The 16,340-nt window shown below is 45.3% G+C and overlaps 1 protein-coding gene across 1 annotated transcript in view; it reads left to right on the top strand.

Moving 5' to 3' along the window:
* The window catches only part of ADAMTS17 (ADAM metallopeptidase with thrombospondin type 1 motif 17), a 280,726-nt gene that overhangs the window by 142,810 nt on the left and 121,576 nt on the right, over nt 1-16,340 (top strand). Inside the window, exon 10 of the mRNA XM_045561079.1 lies at nt 184-334. Coding sequence (XP_045417035.1) covers nt 184-334 — 151 coding nt within the window. The remainder of the gene's footprint in view (nt 1-183; nt 335-16,340) is intronic.

The raw sequence follows: 16,340 nt of genomic DNA, 5'->3' as shown, positions 1-16,340 counted from the left end.
CAGGTGCTCATCACCTTCAGGGCAAAGATCCACACCCGGCCCTGTGGAAAAGGAGCAGAATCCGTGTGTCCAGCGCCTGAGTCCTTTCCCATAAATAATTTGGAGGGACATCTTTCTTGGTGATGAAAAAACAAAAACCTGGGCAGTGTATTTGCAAGTCAACCTGTCTCTTGTCCGTTCCAGGTCGAAAGTCAGCACCTGCCTGCTGGTCACGGACCCCAGGAGCCAGCACACGGTGCGCCTGCCGCACAAGCTGCCGGGCATGCACTACAGCGCCAACGAGCAGTGCCAGATCCTGTTCGGCACCAACGCCACCTTCTGCAGGAACATGGAGGTACGCAGCCACCAGAGGGCTGGCTCGGGACAGAGCGTGGGCCCTGCCCTCCCGCAGCGGGCCTGGCTTCTGCTGGAGACGTGGGTATTCACACTCAGCACATGCACACGCGCACATGTACCTGTATATACGTGTATGCACACACACATTCACGTACACAGACATGCATATACACACTCACAGGCATTTGTGCATGTGCCTCCCAGAGAGCCCACGTGCATACACACTCACACATGCAATTGCATGCACATGGCCACACAGAGGCAGTTTTGCAGGGGATATTTTAAGGTTGCTAGTGTGCAAACCTTTGAACACTAGAGAAAAGCAATTAACTCATACTTGGAAGTGATAAAATGTCACTTCACTTCCAACTGTGCACAGATAAGAAAGAGAGCTAAAAATCGTTAAATGCTGGAGAGTATCAGATTGAAAATATTTAACAAGTAATATTTTGATTGTATGTTAATAATAACTGTTTAATGAACAGTCACCATTTATTTAACAGTGGCCATGGATTTGGTCCTAAAGCTTCCAACATGCATAGTCCCAATCAGTCCTCACCGCTGCTCCCTAGATTCCATCCTAGTTGACAGACGATGACACCAAATCAAGCTAAGTGATCATTCAGAATGGCTTTGTTAGTAGGTAGTAAAGCAAGGATTTGAACTCAAGCCTCTTCACCCCCAGAGTGCACACCTTCTCATGGTGCTGCAAACAGCAAGGTCCGTAGCTTGCCAGGTTCTAGGGGTGGGGGTGCCAAGAGGGGCATGCTGGGGCCCAGGGCAGGGCAGTCTCCCTGTCCAGGGCCATCTGTGTAGCAGACAGGGAGGCCCAGGCCCTGGGGAAGGCCAGAGCAGCTGCGGTCCAGCTGGCACTAGGCAGTGGGACCTGGCTAGAGGAGCAGAGCCCGCACTGTCCTGGGCAAGATGTGGACAGAGTGGGGGGACCTGGCTAGGGATGTGTGGGACTCAGGGGCAACCTCTGAGGGAGGGTTGTGCCAGCACTGGCACTCAGGAGTGTATCTGGTGCCAGGGAGGATGCGTGGAGCAAGAACTCAGGATGGGACCAACACCTAGGCACACGGGTACACGAGCATCTGCCTCCAGCATGGGGCCCTGGCATGCCAGTTAGCCGGGACTTCTGAAGATGAGGTGCTGCTGCTTCTTGAGTGCTTCCTGTCTAAGCATGAGTTGGGTTAGGAAACTGGGGCAGCACCTGCAGGTGGGAATTGCCTGCCATGATTTGGGGTGCAGAAAAGGGCAGCGCCTCAAAATCAGGATGGTGCCTCCTGCTGGCTCTTTCCCCAAAGGACATTAACTCACAGTGTGGTCTGGTTACTCCTGCCATTCTCCTGGGGAGGAGTATACCAGCAAGGGTCCTTTCCAGGGGACCAGTGGGAAGCTCCCCCCCACTTCAGTCCCCCACTAGATGCCTTGTACCTCCTCCCTCCAGCAGTGGGTTGAGGGAGATGTGGTAAGCCCAGGATTTATTGTCCCAGCAGCCCGTCATGGTGCCCAACGCTCCCGTCAGCCCCTGCATAGCATGACTGCTAAGCCTCTTATTCCCATACACGGTGCCTGCAAGGGGCATCTGTTTGCTTGTCCCCAGCTTTCAGTCCCTAAAATGAACTGATGCACACATACATCAAGAGAGAGCTGGTTTCAGGGCATCCTTTGGTGGCATGCAGGCAGCACAAGATCGTGTGGATGGGATGCCCAGGGAGGACACTGAGCATTCAGGAAGAGCAGAAGGGCCTTGGGCCTCCCACATGGAGAAGAAGAAAGTGCCCGGCTGAGTCAAGGGGCACAGAGAGGCCACTCTGCCCACTGTGGGCTGGTGAGACATGGCAGGCCAGGCTGAGCTGGCCCTGCAGGGATAGGATTAAGTGGGGTGGTGGACAGAGAATGCTGCTCCCTGAGAGCTGGGGCCAATTCCCTTCCAGGAGCCAGGCAATCGCACCCCAGTTGGGTGAGGAGGGACAGAGCAGGGTAGACACAGGTGAGGGGGCCCACGATCTCCCTGGCCAGACTCTTCCCTTCCACTGTCACACAAAACCCTGACTGCAACCCTCGAGGCAGGGGCTTTTTAACCCCATTTGAACAGATGAGAAAACAGAAGCTAAGAGAAACGGGCTAATGGGCCAGGGCCAGGCAGAAAGGGGCGTTCTGGAAAGCAGGCTCCGGTGCATCTCGGAGGAAAGGAAGGCCGCTGCCACTCAGACAGGCCCCAAAGGGGAGGAAGGGACCATAGTATCTTATTTTTCTTCATTATCATCTTTTCATTTGTAGAGGACAATTAGAGGCCAACAGTAGTGATTAGCTCAGCTGTGTAGCTCCTTTCTCCCTAGAAGCTCAAAATCTGAATACGGATAAAGTGAGATCTTCCCATTTCTATGTTACAATGAAGCTGAACATCTATTCGTACAGCTCACCAGGAACTGCAAACTATGCTTTCCTACTTGCTTTTGCCTTGAGAATTTCACCGGTAATAAAATACAAAATAAGATGGCATTTTCCTCCCCAATAGCTAGCAGGAGCTACTACTTAGGGGAGTGAAGTAGTGACAGTCCCCTTCACAGCCACCCGTCTCAGCAGGTCCGTGGTGAGTGTCCTGCTTGCAAGGCTGGTGACACTTCCTTTGGAGGCATCTGACAGTGGGATGGCAGTGACTGTTCACGCTGGAGGAGATGTCACACTAACATTCTTTCACACTACTGGGGAAGAAGAGGCTGAAGGCCAGGTGCCACCCTGTGACTTGGAGCATGCCGCCCTGGATGTGGCACATGTGTCTGAATAGAATGCAGACGAAGACAAGGCTACACTTCTGGACTCCAGGGCTTGCTGTGTCATCTGTCTGCTCCTTCCGTGCTTTTATAGGTCTGTGTGTCAGCTGATGTTAGGATAGCGAGACAGCATGTGTGTGCTGTCATCATTCCCTAACTGTTCCTTGTAGCACTGCCTTGTTGGTGTAGGTGTGTGCCCCCCCCCCTCCCCCCGGCCTCATCCCATTCCACACTCGCCTTCACTGACTGTGTTCCGGCTGCACTGGCCGTGTGCTCTTCCCGGACCCCGCCAGGGACACACCCTGCTTCGTGCTGGCTGTTTCCTCTGCCCCACCGCTCTCCTTTCAGTTATCCACATGATTCATTCCCTCATCTTTTTGGAGTTTCGTTTTTAAATGTAACCTCCTCCATGAGGCCTACCCTGACCACCCTACTTAAGATTATAATCTGCACCCTCCCCTGCCCACCCTTGCAGCACCCGTGTCTCCTGATCTGCTAAGGGAAAACCCTGCTTTCAGACACTTACCATCTTTTACCCTGCCACATAGCTTACTTGTTTATCATGACTATCGCTTTGATAATCTCCCTCTTCTAGATTATAAACCCTTCAAGGGCAGCGATCTCCGCTTTTGCTCACCAGTGTTCTCCGCGGTGAAACACTATGAGCAGTGCTTAGCACACAGGAGGTGCTCAGTAAGTATGTGCCGTGCTGGGAGCCGGCCATGACCCTGATATTTATAACAAATTTGTTAAGTCTTCCTTACGTAGCTTTGCTCAACTGCTAAGGAGCCTGTGGACGAGCTCAGAGCTGAGAAAGAAACCCATAGAGGATTCCTGGTATACTGTATCACTCTGTCAGCCTGATTTCACATTTCTCTGTCTGCTTCACCAACATAACATGTAAGAGTTTGTCAAATGTCTTAGAGGGGTCCGTATAAACCATTCCTGGGGCTTCTGCCCAGAACAAGAAACCTTTCAAGGCAGTGCAGTGAGTTTGGTCGGGAGTGACTGCAGGCTGTTTCCTAGTGATCCCCTCTCCTCTGTCCGTATGTGTAAAATCTCAGGCCTCTGGTGAGTTAATACATGGGAAGTGCAGAGAAATGAGTGTGTCATACAGTTGGTGCCTAACAAGGTGAGCTGGTATCCATGTTATTGTCACCTTTCTGGATAACACTGATTTTTGTCTGTTGGGGGAGCAGAACTAGTTTATCTGTGTAGCTCCAGAATCAGCATTTCTCCATATTGCACTCCTGGGAGCTATGGAAAATTAAGCATCATCTGAAACCTGTACTGCTCAAGTTGCCAGAGACACTCAGAACCAATCGGAAAGGTCTGTTAATCCAATGCCATGACTGATCTTTATAGCCATTATTACTCTTTCATGCCATTGAGGGCTGAAGTTGATGCCATGTAATGAAATGACAATGGTCCCTAAGTTGCTTTTAAATTTCTTATCCCAACTTTTGCTTTCGGCCAAGATGGAATAGAAGGGGATGGATTTACTCTCCCATCTGAAACAATTAAAAAAAAAACATAAAATGTATGAAAACATGATGTTCAGGTTGTTGGACATCAAGCAATGAAGGCCTGTGATCCTTGGGAAATGCGAAACAATGAAGTGAGCCCCACGGTCCCCCTGGCCCACTGCCTGGTCAAGTCTCCAGGCTGCAGCACAGGGAGGGAGAACTGCAGGAGCAGCAGTTGTCCTCAGTTGCAGAAATGGAGCTGGTTCCACAGGGAAGCTGAAGCAGCTACAGTTCACGAGGCAGAGGATCACAGAAGAAAGAGCTGCACAAAGAAAACCCTCAGAAATCTGCAGAGTCCTCCATAAATATTCAGCTTAATGGTCAGCACGTGTGTGAAAAAGCTACCCAAGGCCAGGAAAAGAACCATCTGAAAGGGTGAGAGGGAACCTTCTTTGGAGCTCACACAGGCATCAGGTAGGGCACGCGGAGGGTTTTGCTTCAGTCGCGTGGAAAAATTAGCCCCACGCTAAATGCTGACCTGGTTCCATCTAATAAAGCTCAAAAGCAATATCTAAAAGGAGAAAACAGTTTCCAAGGAATTTAACCAAGTCCTAGAAGAAAGCTCAGATATATCTGTAGAAGTACAAAATTATTCAGCGTGCAATAAAATAAAATCACAATGTCTAGCATCAAATAAAAGACTACCAGGCATGCAAAGAAATAGGAAAATATACCCATAATTTGAGAAAATCAATTAATCAAAATCAAAGTAGAAATGATACTGGTGATAGAATTACCTGTGTCAAGGATCTTAAACAGTAATGATGACCATACGCCAGGTTCAAGAAGGTAGCAGAAGATTGAACATGTTCAGTGGAGACATGGAAGATATTAAAAAAGATCCAAAGGGAATGTCTAGGAAGGAAAACTATAATATCTTAGATGAAAGATACCCTGGATGGGATTGATGGCAAATTAAACATTGTAGATGAGAAGACTGGTGAACTTGAAAATGAAGCAATCAAAACTATCCAAAATGAAACACAGAGGGGAAAAAAACCACACATTATCTGTGAGCTGTGGGACTTCAGGTGGCCTAATAAATAGGTGATTGACCCTCTGAAGGAGATGGGAGGGAGGGCAGAGGATATAAACATTATTTGAAGAAATAATGGACCATCCTTCATCCCTGGGATGAATCCACTTGATCACGATGAATAATCTTTCTAATGTGTTGTTGGATTCAAATTGCTAGTATTTTGTCGAGGATTTACATCTATGTTCATCAGAGATATTGGCCTATAGTTTTCTTTTTTTATTGTGTCTTTGTCTGGTTTTGGTATCAGGGTGATTCAGGCCTCATAGAGTGAGTTTGGGAGCATTCCCTCCTCCTTCATTTTTTGGAATAGTTTAAGTGGAAGGGATTGGTATTCTTCTTTGAATGCTTGTAATTCAGCAGTGAAGCCATCCGGTCCTGGGCTTTTCTTCAATGGGAGACTTTTTATTACTGTTTCTATCTCCTTGTTATTGGCTTATTCAAGTTTTGGATTTTTTCCCATTTTAATCTTGGTAGGTTGCATATGTCAAGGAATTTATCCACTTCTTCTAGGTTTTCCAATTTATTGGTCTATAGTTGCTCATAGTAGTCTCTAAAGATCCTTTGGATTTCTGCAGTATCAGTTGTAATGTCTCCTTTTCCATCTCTGATTTTGTTTTTTTGGGTTTTCTCTCCTTTTTTCTCAGTCTGGCCAAAGGTGTGTCAATTCTGTTTATATTTTCAAGAAATCAACTTTTCATCTCGTTGATCTTTTGTATTGTTTTTTGGTTTTAATTTCATTTATTTTAGAGACTCTGTCTCTAAAAAAATAAGAATTTTAAGAAAGGGTAAGTAGTAACTACATGGGTAAATATATATCTTACTATACCTAAATGTTTTTAAGAGATCATTGATTATTTAAACAAGTATTTTCAACAAAATAATACGAATGTAGTTGTAGTAGATCTTTATATCCTATTCCCCGGAACCTGTGAATGTTATTTTATGGTGACAAGGACTTTGCAGGTGTGGGTCAGTATCTTGAGATGGGGAGATTTTCCTGGATTATCTTGGTGAGCCTGATGTATGCAAAGGAGACTCCTTAATAAGAGGTCCTTGGTGCCAAAAAGATTGAGGACCACTGCCGTATGACCTAAGTGTGTAGTAGGCCAAACCGTGTAGGCTTGTGTAAGTACACTCCATGATGTTCATGCAGCGATGAAATCACCTAACAGCACCTTTCTCAGAAAGTATTTCTGTCATTAAATGATGCGTAACTGTATACTATTGTAAGATTTTTATGCTGTCTATAAGATGTAATAATAAAACATAAAGTCAGCCCGTGATGAGTTAAAAATGTAGAATATCATCTGTAAAGCAACCAATAAATAACAACAAAGAGTATAACTATAAGCCAGCAAAGGAAATAAAATGTCATCATATATTATTTTTCTCTGTGGTTAAGCACATTAGAAATAGATTATGTGGGTGAGTCATAAAGGCACATTAATCATTCATCCTCCATTCCGCTGAGAAACTGATGCAGTCCACATTACGCTAGGGTTCTTGATGTGCTCTGTTGAGGTGTGGGTCTTCTGAGGCCCCATGACCATCCTGTGTCTCCAGGTGGACAGCACCAGTTGTCCACTCTGCACATACGTAATCCCACCAATGACATCATGACATCTCAAGACATCTCCTGTTATTTCACAGGGAACTGCGATGCAAATTTTCAGTAATATTCTTCAAATCAACTTTTGGCCCCCTTTAATAGGAAAAAAAAACCTAGCTAGATGCCATAAAAAAGAAAGAAAAATACTCCTGGCCAGGAGTTTTAGGGGAATGAATATTGTAAAGGAATTACAACTTCCAAAAATCTAGAGGAATCTCTTCTCTTAAGAACCACATCCGTGCATGGGAATTGAGAGCACTGTCTGTATTCCTGAGCCCTGGGCTTCCCCAAAGACTGTGTTAATGAGAATTGTCAAGCCCCTCGCTGCTCCTGGCCCTGTGCAAAGCCCTGAGCAGCAGCTTGGAAAAGCACCTAAACATGAATGAGGCAGCTGTTTCGGGGTATGTGCGTGTCTATCTGTCTATGAATCTCTTGTCTTAAAATTTTCTGGAATGCTAAACCCATTACAGAAAACAAAATAATAATGATACATAATAGAGGTTGGACCCTGCCAAGGGAATAAACCCATAAGACACACCAGTGCTAAAGAATTGAACATTTTCTGTTTATTTTTCTGGAATACAGAGCATAAAAACAAGAAGAAGGAAAACTGGATAGATAATATTTTGAGGAAAATACCAGCCATCATGTAAGAGGTGGGCAGTTTTCATTTTGCTGCTGCCTCTTCTGAGGAACAGAAGCTTATCTGCCTACAGATAAGCCCAGACTATTCCTGGGAGAGATCAAGGCCTCCCTTGTCTCAGGAGATCCTGTTTCTCATCAACACACCTTTGTTATTGTTCTAAAGCAGGGCTGCTTTACTAGGGTCCTTGGATAGATTTTAGAGAATTTGTGAACTGGGATAGGAAAGATTACACCTTTATTTTTCTCCAACTTGTAATCGAGGCTAGAATTTCCTTCAGTGGCGAATGTTAGCAATACACCACAGTAGTCTTAGCCACGTCCACAACTGGTCACTGGAATTAGGGATCACAGGTATTTTCATGCTACATAACTGTTGTGGCTGACATCTCAAAATATCATTTAGATCCCCACTACCTCCAAATCACAGCAGTTACTAGACCCAGGGCCAGATCTTGTTGTGCAGTGTGCTGACAGAGAAGCATGTACATGACCATGTTACACATGTAGAGTTGTTTTTGTATTTTGAAAACTTATTTTCAATTGAATTGTTTTCTTGGTGACCATGTGAATTTTATAATTATGCACTGACAAATGTACTCTGTGAAAGGGATTCATAAGCCTCCCCCAGGTGCCTTGGAGCACAGAAAGGCCAGATGCGTGGTGCAGTTTCAAGTGCAAACCTTCCTTCTGACTGGACTTCCCTGTAGGTGGTTCTTCTGGCCCTCGTAGCTGTTTTAAGCCCAATCAAAATTAAAAACCATTTCCTCACTCAAAGGTGTAGGGTAAATAACTTTGGAAAAACATTGCTACGACTGCTTTGGGAGCAGCCTAGGCTTCAGCTATTAATCAGCTTGTTGTTTTCTCAAACATGTGCATACCAGAGAACCAACAAAAATTTAAAAACAGTCTATTTTAATGTTTAGGGCTCTGGAGGCCCCCACGCCATCACCGTCGAATCTTTCATGTCTGTCTGCAGAATGCCGGTATTGTAAGGCTCAAAGCTGTCTATGGAAATATGAGCTACAAAAAAAAAAAAAAATTGGCATCAATAGCTGGCATTTGTTGTAGAAGTTATTGGCAAATACAGCTGTCTCCTCTTTTAGCCAATAGTAATGTGATGTTTTTAGTTCAATAAAGCATTTCAAGAAAGTCCAAACGTAAAAGTTATAAACACTGGATGGTAAATATTTATTAGAAAGGGGAAATGAACTTTATGCAATTAGCCCTATCAGTCTTTTTTATGATTACAAGTTCCTCCTGTCCCCGTCGGCAAAGTCACTCCAAAGCAAAGTCATTATTTAACACGACTTTCGAGCTATTGCAGTTCCGATATTCTGCCAGGTGAAACAGGGTGAGAAAGGCCCAGCGTGGGCATTGTCCACTGAAAGGAAGAGGGTGGCATTGCTGCTGGGGACAGAGCCAGAGGGGAGACAGGGCGATGCGCTGAGAGTGGTCACTGCCTCACGAAGTCCCCAGCCCTTCGTCACATGCAGGGGTGTGCATCTGCCCTCCACCACCACACTGGGCCTGGAGGGTCTCAGCTGAAAGATGCTATCAGTGGCCACCCACCCCTGTGCCCTACCTGCTTCCCAGCAGCACCTTCTGCCATCGTTGCTCCAGAGCCCGTGCCTGGCTGCCACACGGTAGTGCCCGGCAGGGGCGTATGCCAGCCCTATTAGTTGCCGTGAGCACAGGTGTGCCTGTGTGGCATGGCATTCTCAAGAGACTGAAGTGTGCACATTATGCCATTTTTTTTTTTTGTAAGAAGAACATTATTGAGCAGGGAAGCTGTAAGCCAGTTGTTTCAGGAAGACAAGTGTCCAGAGTAGTCGTAGGCACTAGAGAGTCTTCGTACTCTTCTCTACCTAACGTTCCCTGCTTTGCTCTTTTCCATTTGACTCTCACCACCTTTTGGCACAGCAGGGAGGTGCTGGCCGTGTCACACAGTAGGGAAGGAGATGGGTTCTCAGTCAGGCTGCCAGGGGCCCATCCTGCCTCTGCCTCTCGAACAAGTTACACAGGGCCTGTGTGCCTCAGTCTTCTAATCTGCAAAATGGGGACATAAATTCTACTTACACGTCATAAGGTCATCACAAGAGTGAAGTAACAACTGAATTGCATGCTTAGTGTGTAGCAGGCCCTCAGTATATGTTAGCTAGTATCATTTTTCCGTCACCTTGTGGCCTGGAGCTGGTGGGGGAGGTGGAGAGTGTGTAGCTGACGATGTCCTTGGCCGGTCCTTCTTTCCCTGCACACTCCTCAGCTTTCCTCCTGGCACTCCAGAGCCTGTCACCCCCGGGGATTCCTCTCCAGCTTCCAATGTCTCTTTCAGCAAACTCCCGGTCCCCAGGCTGGAACGTCTCCTTCTGTCCTCTCCCCAGTCCTGCGAAGATTCCCGTGGGCATCTGGCTGGAGCGAGAAATCCCTGTTATATCCGGGAAGCTCCGAGTGTCAAAAGTCCGCCTTGGTACCACAGAGATCTTTTCTCTGATGTGGGTGGTTTCTAACCTGGTGGGTAGCTAGAATCCTCCAGAAACTGTTAAAAGTTTTTGTGCCCCACTCCAGATTTTCTGTCTTAAAATCTTCAGCGGGGTGGGTTTCAGGCATCTGTCTTTTTATGCAACTTCTGCGGAGGTTCCCACACTCAGCTTGGTTTGGAAACTGCTGACTTAAATGAAACCTGTCCCTTTAATGCCGGTGGCCCTGGCCAGAGTGGGTGGCTGGCCAGTCCCGGAGCCGGCCCTGCCGCTGTCAGACAGACGGGGCTGTACAGTAGTACGTGGACTTGGACGCCAGGCTGAAAACTGTCCTGCCTGTCTCAGTCTCAGCTTCCTGCCCGGCATCTGCAGCCTCTCTCCAAAGCTGTTGGACTTTGGCAGCCTATGGCCCTAATTTTCCAGAAGTGTTTGAAAGTTTACAGTAGACTGCCTTGTCAGAGAGGTCTCCAGACCACGCAAGTTGTGTGTTATCTTGGATTCTCGTCCCCCCTGCCAGCTGAGTGTCCACTGCCTGGGCCCTGACCTCACCCGGCAGCAACCCCAGCCTCGGCCAGGTGATGGTCTCTGCAGCCCTCAGGAACATGGAAGGAGTGACCCAGCCCAGGACTCAGGAAGCCTTCCAGAAGCGAGGCTGGCATGCCCGCCTGGGGAAGACTTCAAACTGCAGTCGTATTGGTGGAAAATTTGGATTAGTCACTTTTCATCCAGCTCGTGGCATTTTATTCGATCTCCTTTTTGGCTTGTGTTATCAGCAACACATATTTGAGGGATTTTACATAACTGTTCCCTTCAGTATCACTTGGAGTTAGAGCTGTTCTCCAAACCTTTGGTGGGAACCCAGGGAGGAAGAGGCAAAAGAACCTCAAAATAGCCTTCATAGTCCTTAACAGGGACATCACCACTTGAAGGCAGGTGGTAAAAGCTCAAACGCACGAACAGTGCTATCTTTGAGGAACTCAAACCTTTTTGCATTTTCACAGGACCCCCCCGGGAAGGAAGCTTGGCACTGGCTTATTCGTCACGCAGCCTCTTGAGGAACTGTGTGGCAAAACGTGCTGGATGTGACTTTTACCAAACATTAAACGATGCCAGTGAGGTGACAGATGCTAGAACCAGAGAGCTGTTTTGTCTTCCTTGCTGTCTGCCTGGACCAGTGACTTTCTGGTGCAGCTCAGGCACTGCCTCTGCTGGTGGGAGCCGGGGGTGGTCTGAGCACCCTGCCCCTGATTTGGTTTGAGCAGCTGCCCCTTTATTTGTTTCCACCCTGTTCTAGTGCACCATATTTCATGGAAGTTCAAGGTCACGCCATCCAGCAATGTTTGCAAATAGAATGTTGCAGGTGGAGGGAGCAGCATGCAGCTGAGCACAGGCGTTCCATTCCGCCGCATACAAGAGAGGAGGATGAGCGGTCAGGCCTGGCTGGCACAGAGAATGCAAGATCGCAGGGGGAGGAAGTGAGAAGAGGAAAGTGGGGACTGATGGAGAGGCAGTATAACCAGTGGGTAGGAATGTGTGTTCTCGGTTCAGGACAGGTCCCAGCTCTGCAGCTTAGAATAGTCACAGAACTCCATCTTTTCCTCACCTGCACAATGTGAATGGCTATTGTGTGTCTCACAAGGTTGGTGTTAGTAGGACTAAGGGAATCCCTATAAAGTGCTTATATGATACCTGGGCTTGCTAAATGCTGACAGTGTATCAGCTTTTATCTCAGCCCGCTGAAGCCTGCCATGGCTTTACTGATGAGAGTATTCATTTACTGGTTGGTTCATTCATTCAACATGTCTTTTTCGGGTATATATGTGTGTCTTGGAGTTGGTGAATACTGAGGTAGAATTGTCCCATTGTTTTTTAACTTGTGAGATAATTTTGTACTATTTTTTTTAACTTGTGAGATAATTTTCGCTCTAAGAAAGACTTGTAAAAATAGTATATACCTTTCACCCAACTTCCTGTTGTATAAACATCTTACATGATCATAGAACCATTATTAAAACCAGGAAATTAACCCTGGGACACTACTATTATAGTACATTTGGATTTCACCACTTTTCCCATTAACGTCCTTTTTCTGAACCAGGATCCAATCCAGGATTCCCATTTTGCCTTTAGTTGTCAGGTCTCCTTGGTTTCCTTCAATCTGTGACAGTTCCTCAGTCTTCCCTTGTCGGTCATGACCTTGACACTTTTGGAGAGTACTGGCCAATCATTTTGCAATTTGGGTTTGCCTGATGTTTCTCATGACGAGATTGATGTTATGTGTTATTGGGAAGGAAACCACACAGATGATGTGGTTATCACATCTTATTACTGGGTTGTTCACCTCAGTCACCTAGCTAAGGTGTTGTCTGAAAGGATTCCCCACTGTAACTTACCACTTTTCCTTTTGTTATTACTGTTGAGTTTACCTGTAGAAGTGCTTCCCAACCTCAGCATGGCTTCTTGGGCTAGATAATTCTTTATGAGGGGGACTGTCTTGTGCACTGTAGTATATTTAGCAGCATCCTAGGCGTCTATACACTGTAGGTCAAGGGCACACCCCTAGTTGTGACAAGTGAAAAATGTCTTCAGATCTTTCCAAATGTCCCTAAGGGGCCAAAATCACCTCCAATTGAGAACCATTGACATATAGGATAGAAGTGGTTAAAAGGTCATTTTTGTACATCTGTAATTTTTATATTAATAGTTTTCTTTATTGGTAACACAATATGAAACACAGAAAAGTGCACAAATCATAAGTGTCCAGTCATATGAAATAAGATATTTTATCAAGTTAAGTATCTATTTATAACTCATTAAGAGTTTTAATAAGGAATCATGATTAAATTTTATTAAATGTCTTTTTAGCATCCATGAGGAGACTGACTTCTCTCTTTTGAGTTATTAATATAGTGAATTATATCAGCTTATTTTCTAATATTGACCTATCTTTGAATTCTTGGAGTAAGTAGTTTTGGTTATGATTTTCCCTTTGACCCAAGAATTATATAAAACAGTTTTTAAATGTCTAGGTGGTAAGGTTATTTAGTCTCTAGTTTTCTTTTTCAAAATTAATTCCTAGTTTTATTTCATCATGCTGCAGTTCTATTTTCCAGATTTTATCAAGCTTAGTGTTTATGAATATTCTGTGATGACCATGAAAGGTATATTTGTTTTCAAGATAAAGAGTTCCGTTAATGAAATCTATCTTAGTATGTATAGGCATAGCTTGGCTGGGTCTTCTGCTTCACTGTCTTCAATAAGGCTGCAATCAAGGTGTTGGCCCGGGGTGTGCAGTCTCATCCGAAGGCTCAACTAGAGAAAGATTTGCTTCCAATCTCACTTAGCAGTTAGGAGCTCTCAGTTCCTTGCAGGTTGTTGGACTGAGGTTGCTTTCTTTCAGGAGAGCTTATATTTGTTTCACCCAAAGCCAGGGACTGCCACTAACCCTTCTAGAACTGGTAAACACCCTTCCAGATTTACTAGTTTAACCTGGTGTCCCAGGTAGAGCCCCTACCCTTGCTACCAGCCCCAGACTTTTTCCCCCAACTGTAGTGCCGAGACCAATGTCAGCCCTCGGGGGAACCCATCCTTGTATGTGCTCATCACTGATTGGTGTATGTTTGTATGTATGTATAAATATAGCTGTGTATGTATTTCATATTTGTTTGCTTGGATATCTCCTTTACTTCTGGTTAGCTCAGCAATAGGAATTATGTTTTGTTCCAGTCCCTAGCTGTTTTCTACTGGAAGAACAGCCCTGCCTCCCACAGAGTAACTGGTCTGCTGTTCGCTGGAAGCACGTGCAGCAGTTTGTCACCCTCCTCTTTAGAGCACCCTAACTCCATGAGCATGAGCAAGTACGTGCATTTCCACCTCCAGGTCCCCTCCTTCCCTCCACTGCCAAATTTTATTATTTTTCTTCGTGGTCAACATGTTTCCTTTAGAAGTCCTTATATCTCAGTTTTTAAAATTTCTGTTATATTTTTGTTCTTCCCCCAGCTAGAAAAGGTAAAGAAGTTGGCGTATATAGAGGCAGCTGCCGTGCTCCTGCCTCAGCCCACCTTCTGCCCAGGTGGTTCCTCTCTCTGCCTGGTCTGGGTTTCTGTCACGAGTGTTCTGTCCTCAGACTCCAGTCCCCGCCTTGGTTTCAGTCGATACCTTGATCAGTGCTCGCTGCTAGTCATTTGCTGTGGGTTCGCCAGTCATTTCTTCATTGGCTGAACATCATCCTTTGGTATTTTCTCCCAAAAAGGATTTTACTATTTGTAAGTTCAAAAATGTTTCTCTGTCACCTAAATACTTGAGTGGTGTTAGTTGATACACACTTCCTGGGCCACATGTTCATTCCTTCCTTGTGTCTTTGTCAGCCTCACCCCACCGCCCCTGGAGTGAAGCAGCTGGGAGACAGACATCTGCGTGCAGCCTCAGCTCTTTTCCCACTATCCGGGACTTGATCTCTTTGCCCGGATGCCCAAAGGATTTTTGGCTTTGTCTTTGAAGTCCAGCAACTTTATCAGGACTTGCTGGGTCTGGGTTCGTCATCCTTCGCCATTTTTTCCTGGAACGGGGCTTTACTTTTCAGTCTGAGCCTGAGGTCTTTCAGTTCAGGTTAGGGTCTTGAATCTCTATTCAAGTACCTTTTCCATTACATTATTTTAGTTCTCTTCTTCAAGAGTCTTGTGTTTCTGACCCAGCTCGGGCCCATTGACCTTCGCAAACATCCCACTGGAGAAGTGGAGAAAACATTAAAGAAAGCCCCATCCTATGTGCCATCCAGGGCTGTTATGGGGCTCAGGATGACACAATGAACTTTCTTGACAATGTCTTTGGTGAATATACATACACATTGTTTTTTATTACATACATAGGATTAGAATTGCTGGGTATTAGAATAGCTTTAGTAAATGCTGCCAAAGAGTTTTCCAAAGCTGTTGAACCGAGTTAAAATCTCACCATCAGTGCACAAGAGTTCCCACTGTGCCACATTCTTGCCGACGCTCGGTGGTCTTCATTGTTTTTATTCTAGACACTTTGGTGGGTGTGTAGAGGTACTAATGGTGTTTTTAATTTGCCTTCTCTGATGACTAAAGAAACCGAGTACCTTTTCATAGATTTACTAGCCATTTAAATGTTTTCTCTTGTGAAGTGTCTGTTCAAGACCTTTGCCCATTTTTCTACTGGGTCTTTTTCTTAATTGATCCATAAGAGTTCTTTGTTATTTTTTAAAAATATACTCTGGATACAGACACTTCGGTTATATGTATTGAAAATATCTCTCTCATGTATTGCAGATATCTTCTCTTTTTCTCATAGGTGTCTTCTGATAAACAGAAGCTCTTAATTTTAATATAGTATTTTAATATAGTATAATTCATAGTATGGTATAGTATAATTCATCAGTTTTTTTCTTTAGGGTTATTACTTTTTGTGTTTTGTTTAAGGAATCTTTGCCTAATGTCATTCTCCTTTTCTTTGATGATTAGAAAAGTTTTATGAGAAAGCACTGTCTATAAAATGCATAATAAACAGTTTACGCCACCTTCTTCCTCTTTCTCCTGATGTGGCAATAACTTCTCCTAATCCCAAGCACTCCTACCCCATAAATTCACCTCCCAGGTCAGCCTTGTGTCATGAAGCACGTGTCTGCTCACGGACGCCACGCTTTTGAAGAGCTCTCAGGTCAAAGTGCATGGAATCAAACATTTAATGAGGCGCAGGCGGTCTTTATGGGACCAGCTGGTGCTGCACCGAAGCTCTCATCTTTTTACCATCCCTTTGAGAGGTGAACAGTAATGGGAACATGTAGACTTTTCTGAACCCAAATGTGCAATATTCCACTTGAATCATCGACTTCTTTAAGGGCAAAAATCAGCTCTGACATACTTGAAAAATGAGAAAGAGCTGTGGGCTTTTCTTAGCTCTTTTTAA

Source organism: Lemur catta, chromosome 9 (assembly GCF_020740605.2).
Source record: "Lemur catta isolate mLemCat1 chromosome 9, mLemCat1.pri, whole genome shotgun sequence".
NCBI classification, from domain to species: Eukaryota; Metazoa; Chordata; class Mammalia; order Primates; family Lemuridae; genus Lemur; species Lemur catta.
This window is presented reverse-complemented; position numbering and strand designations above follow the sequence as displayed.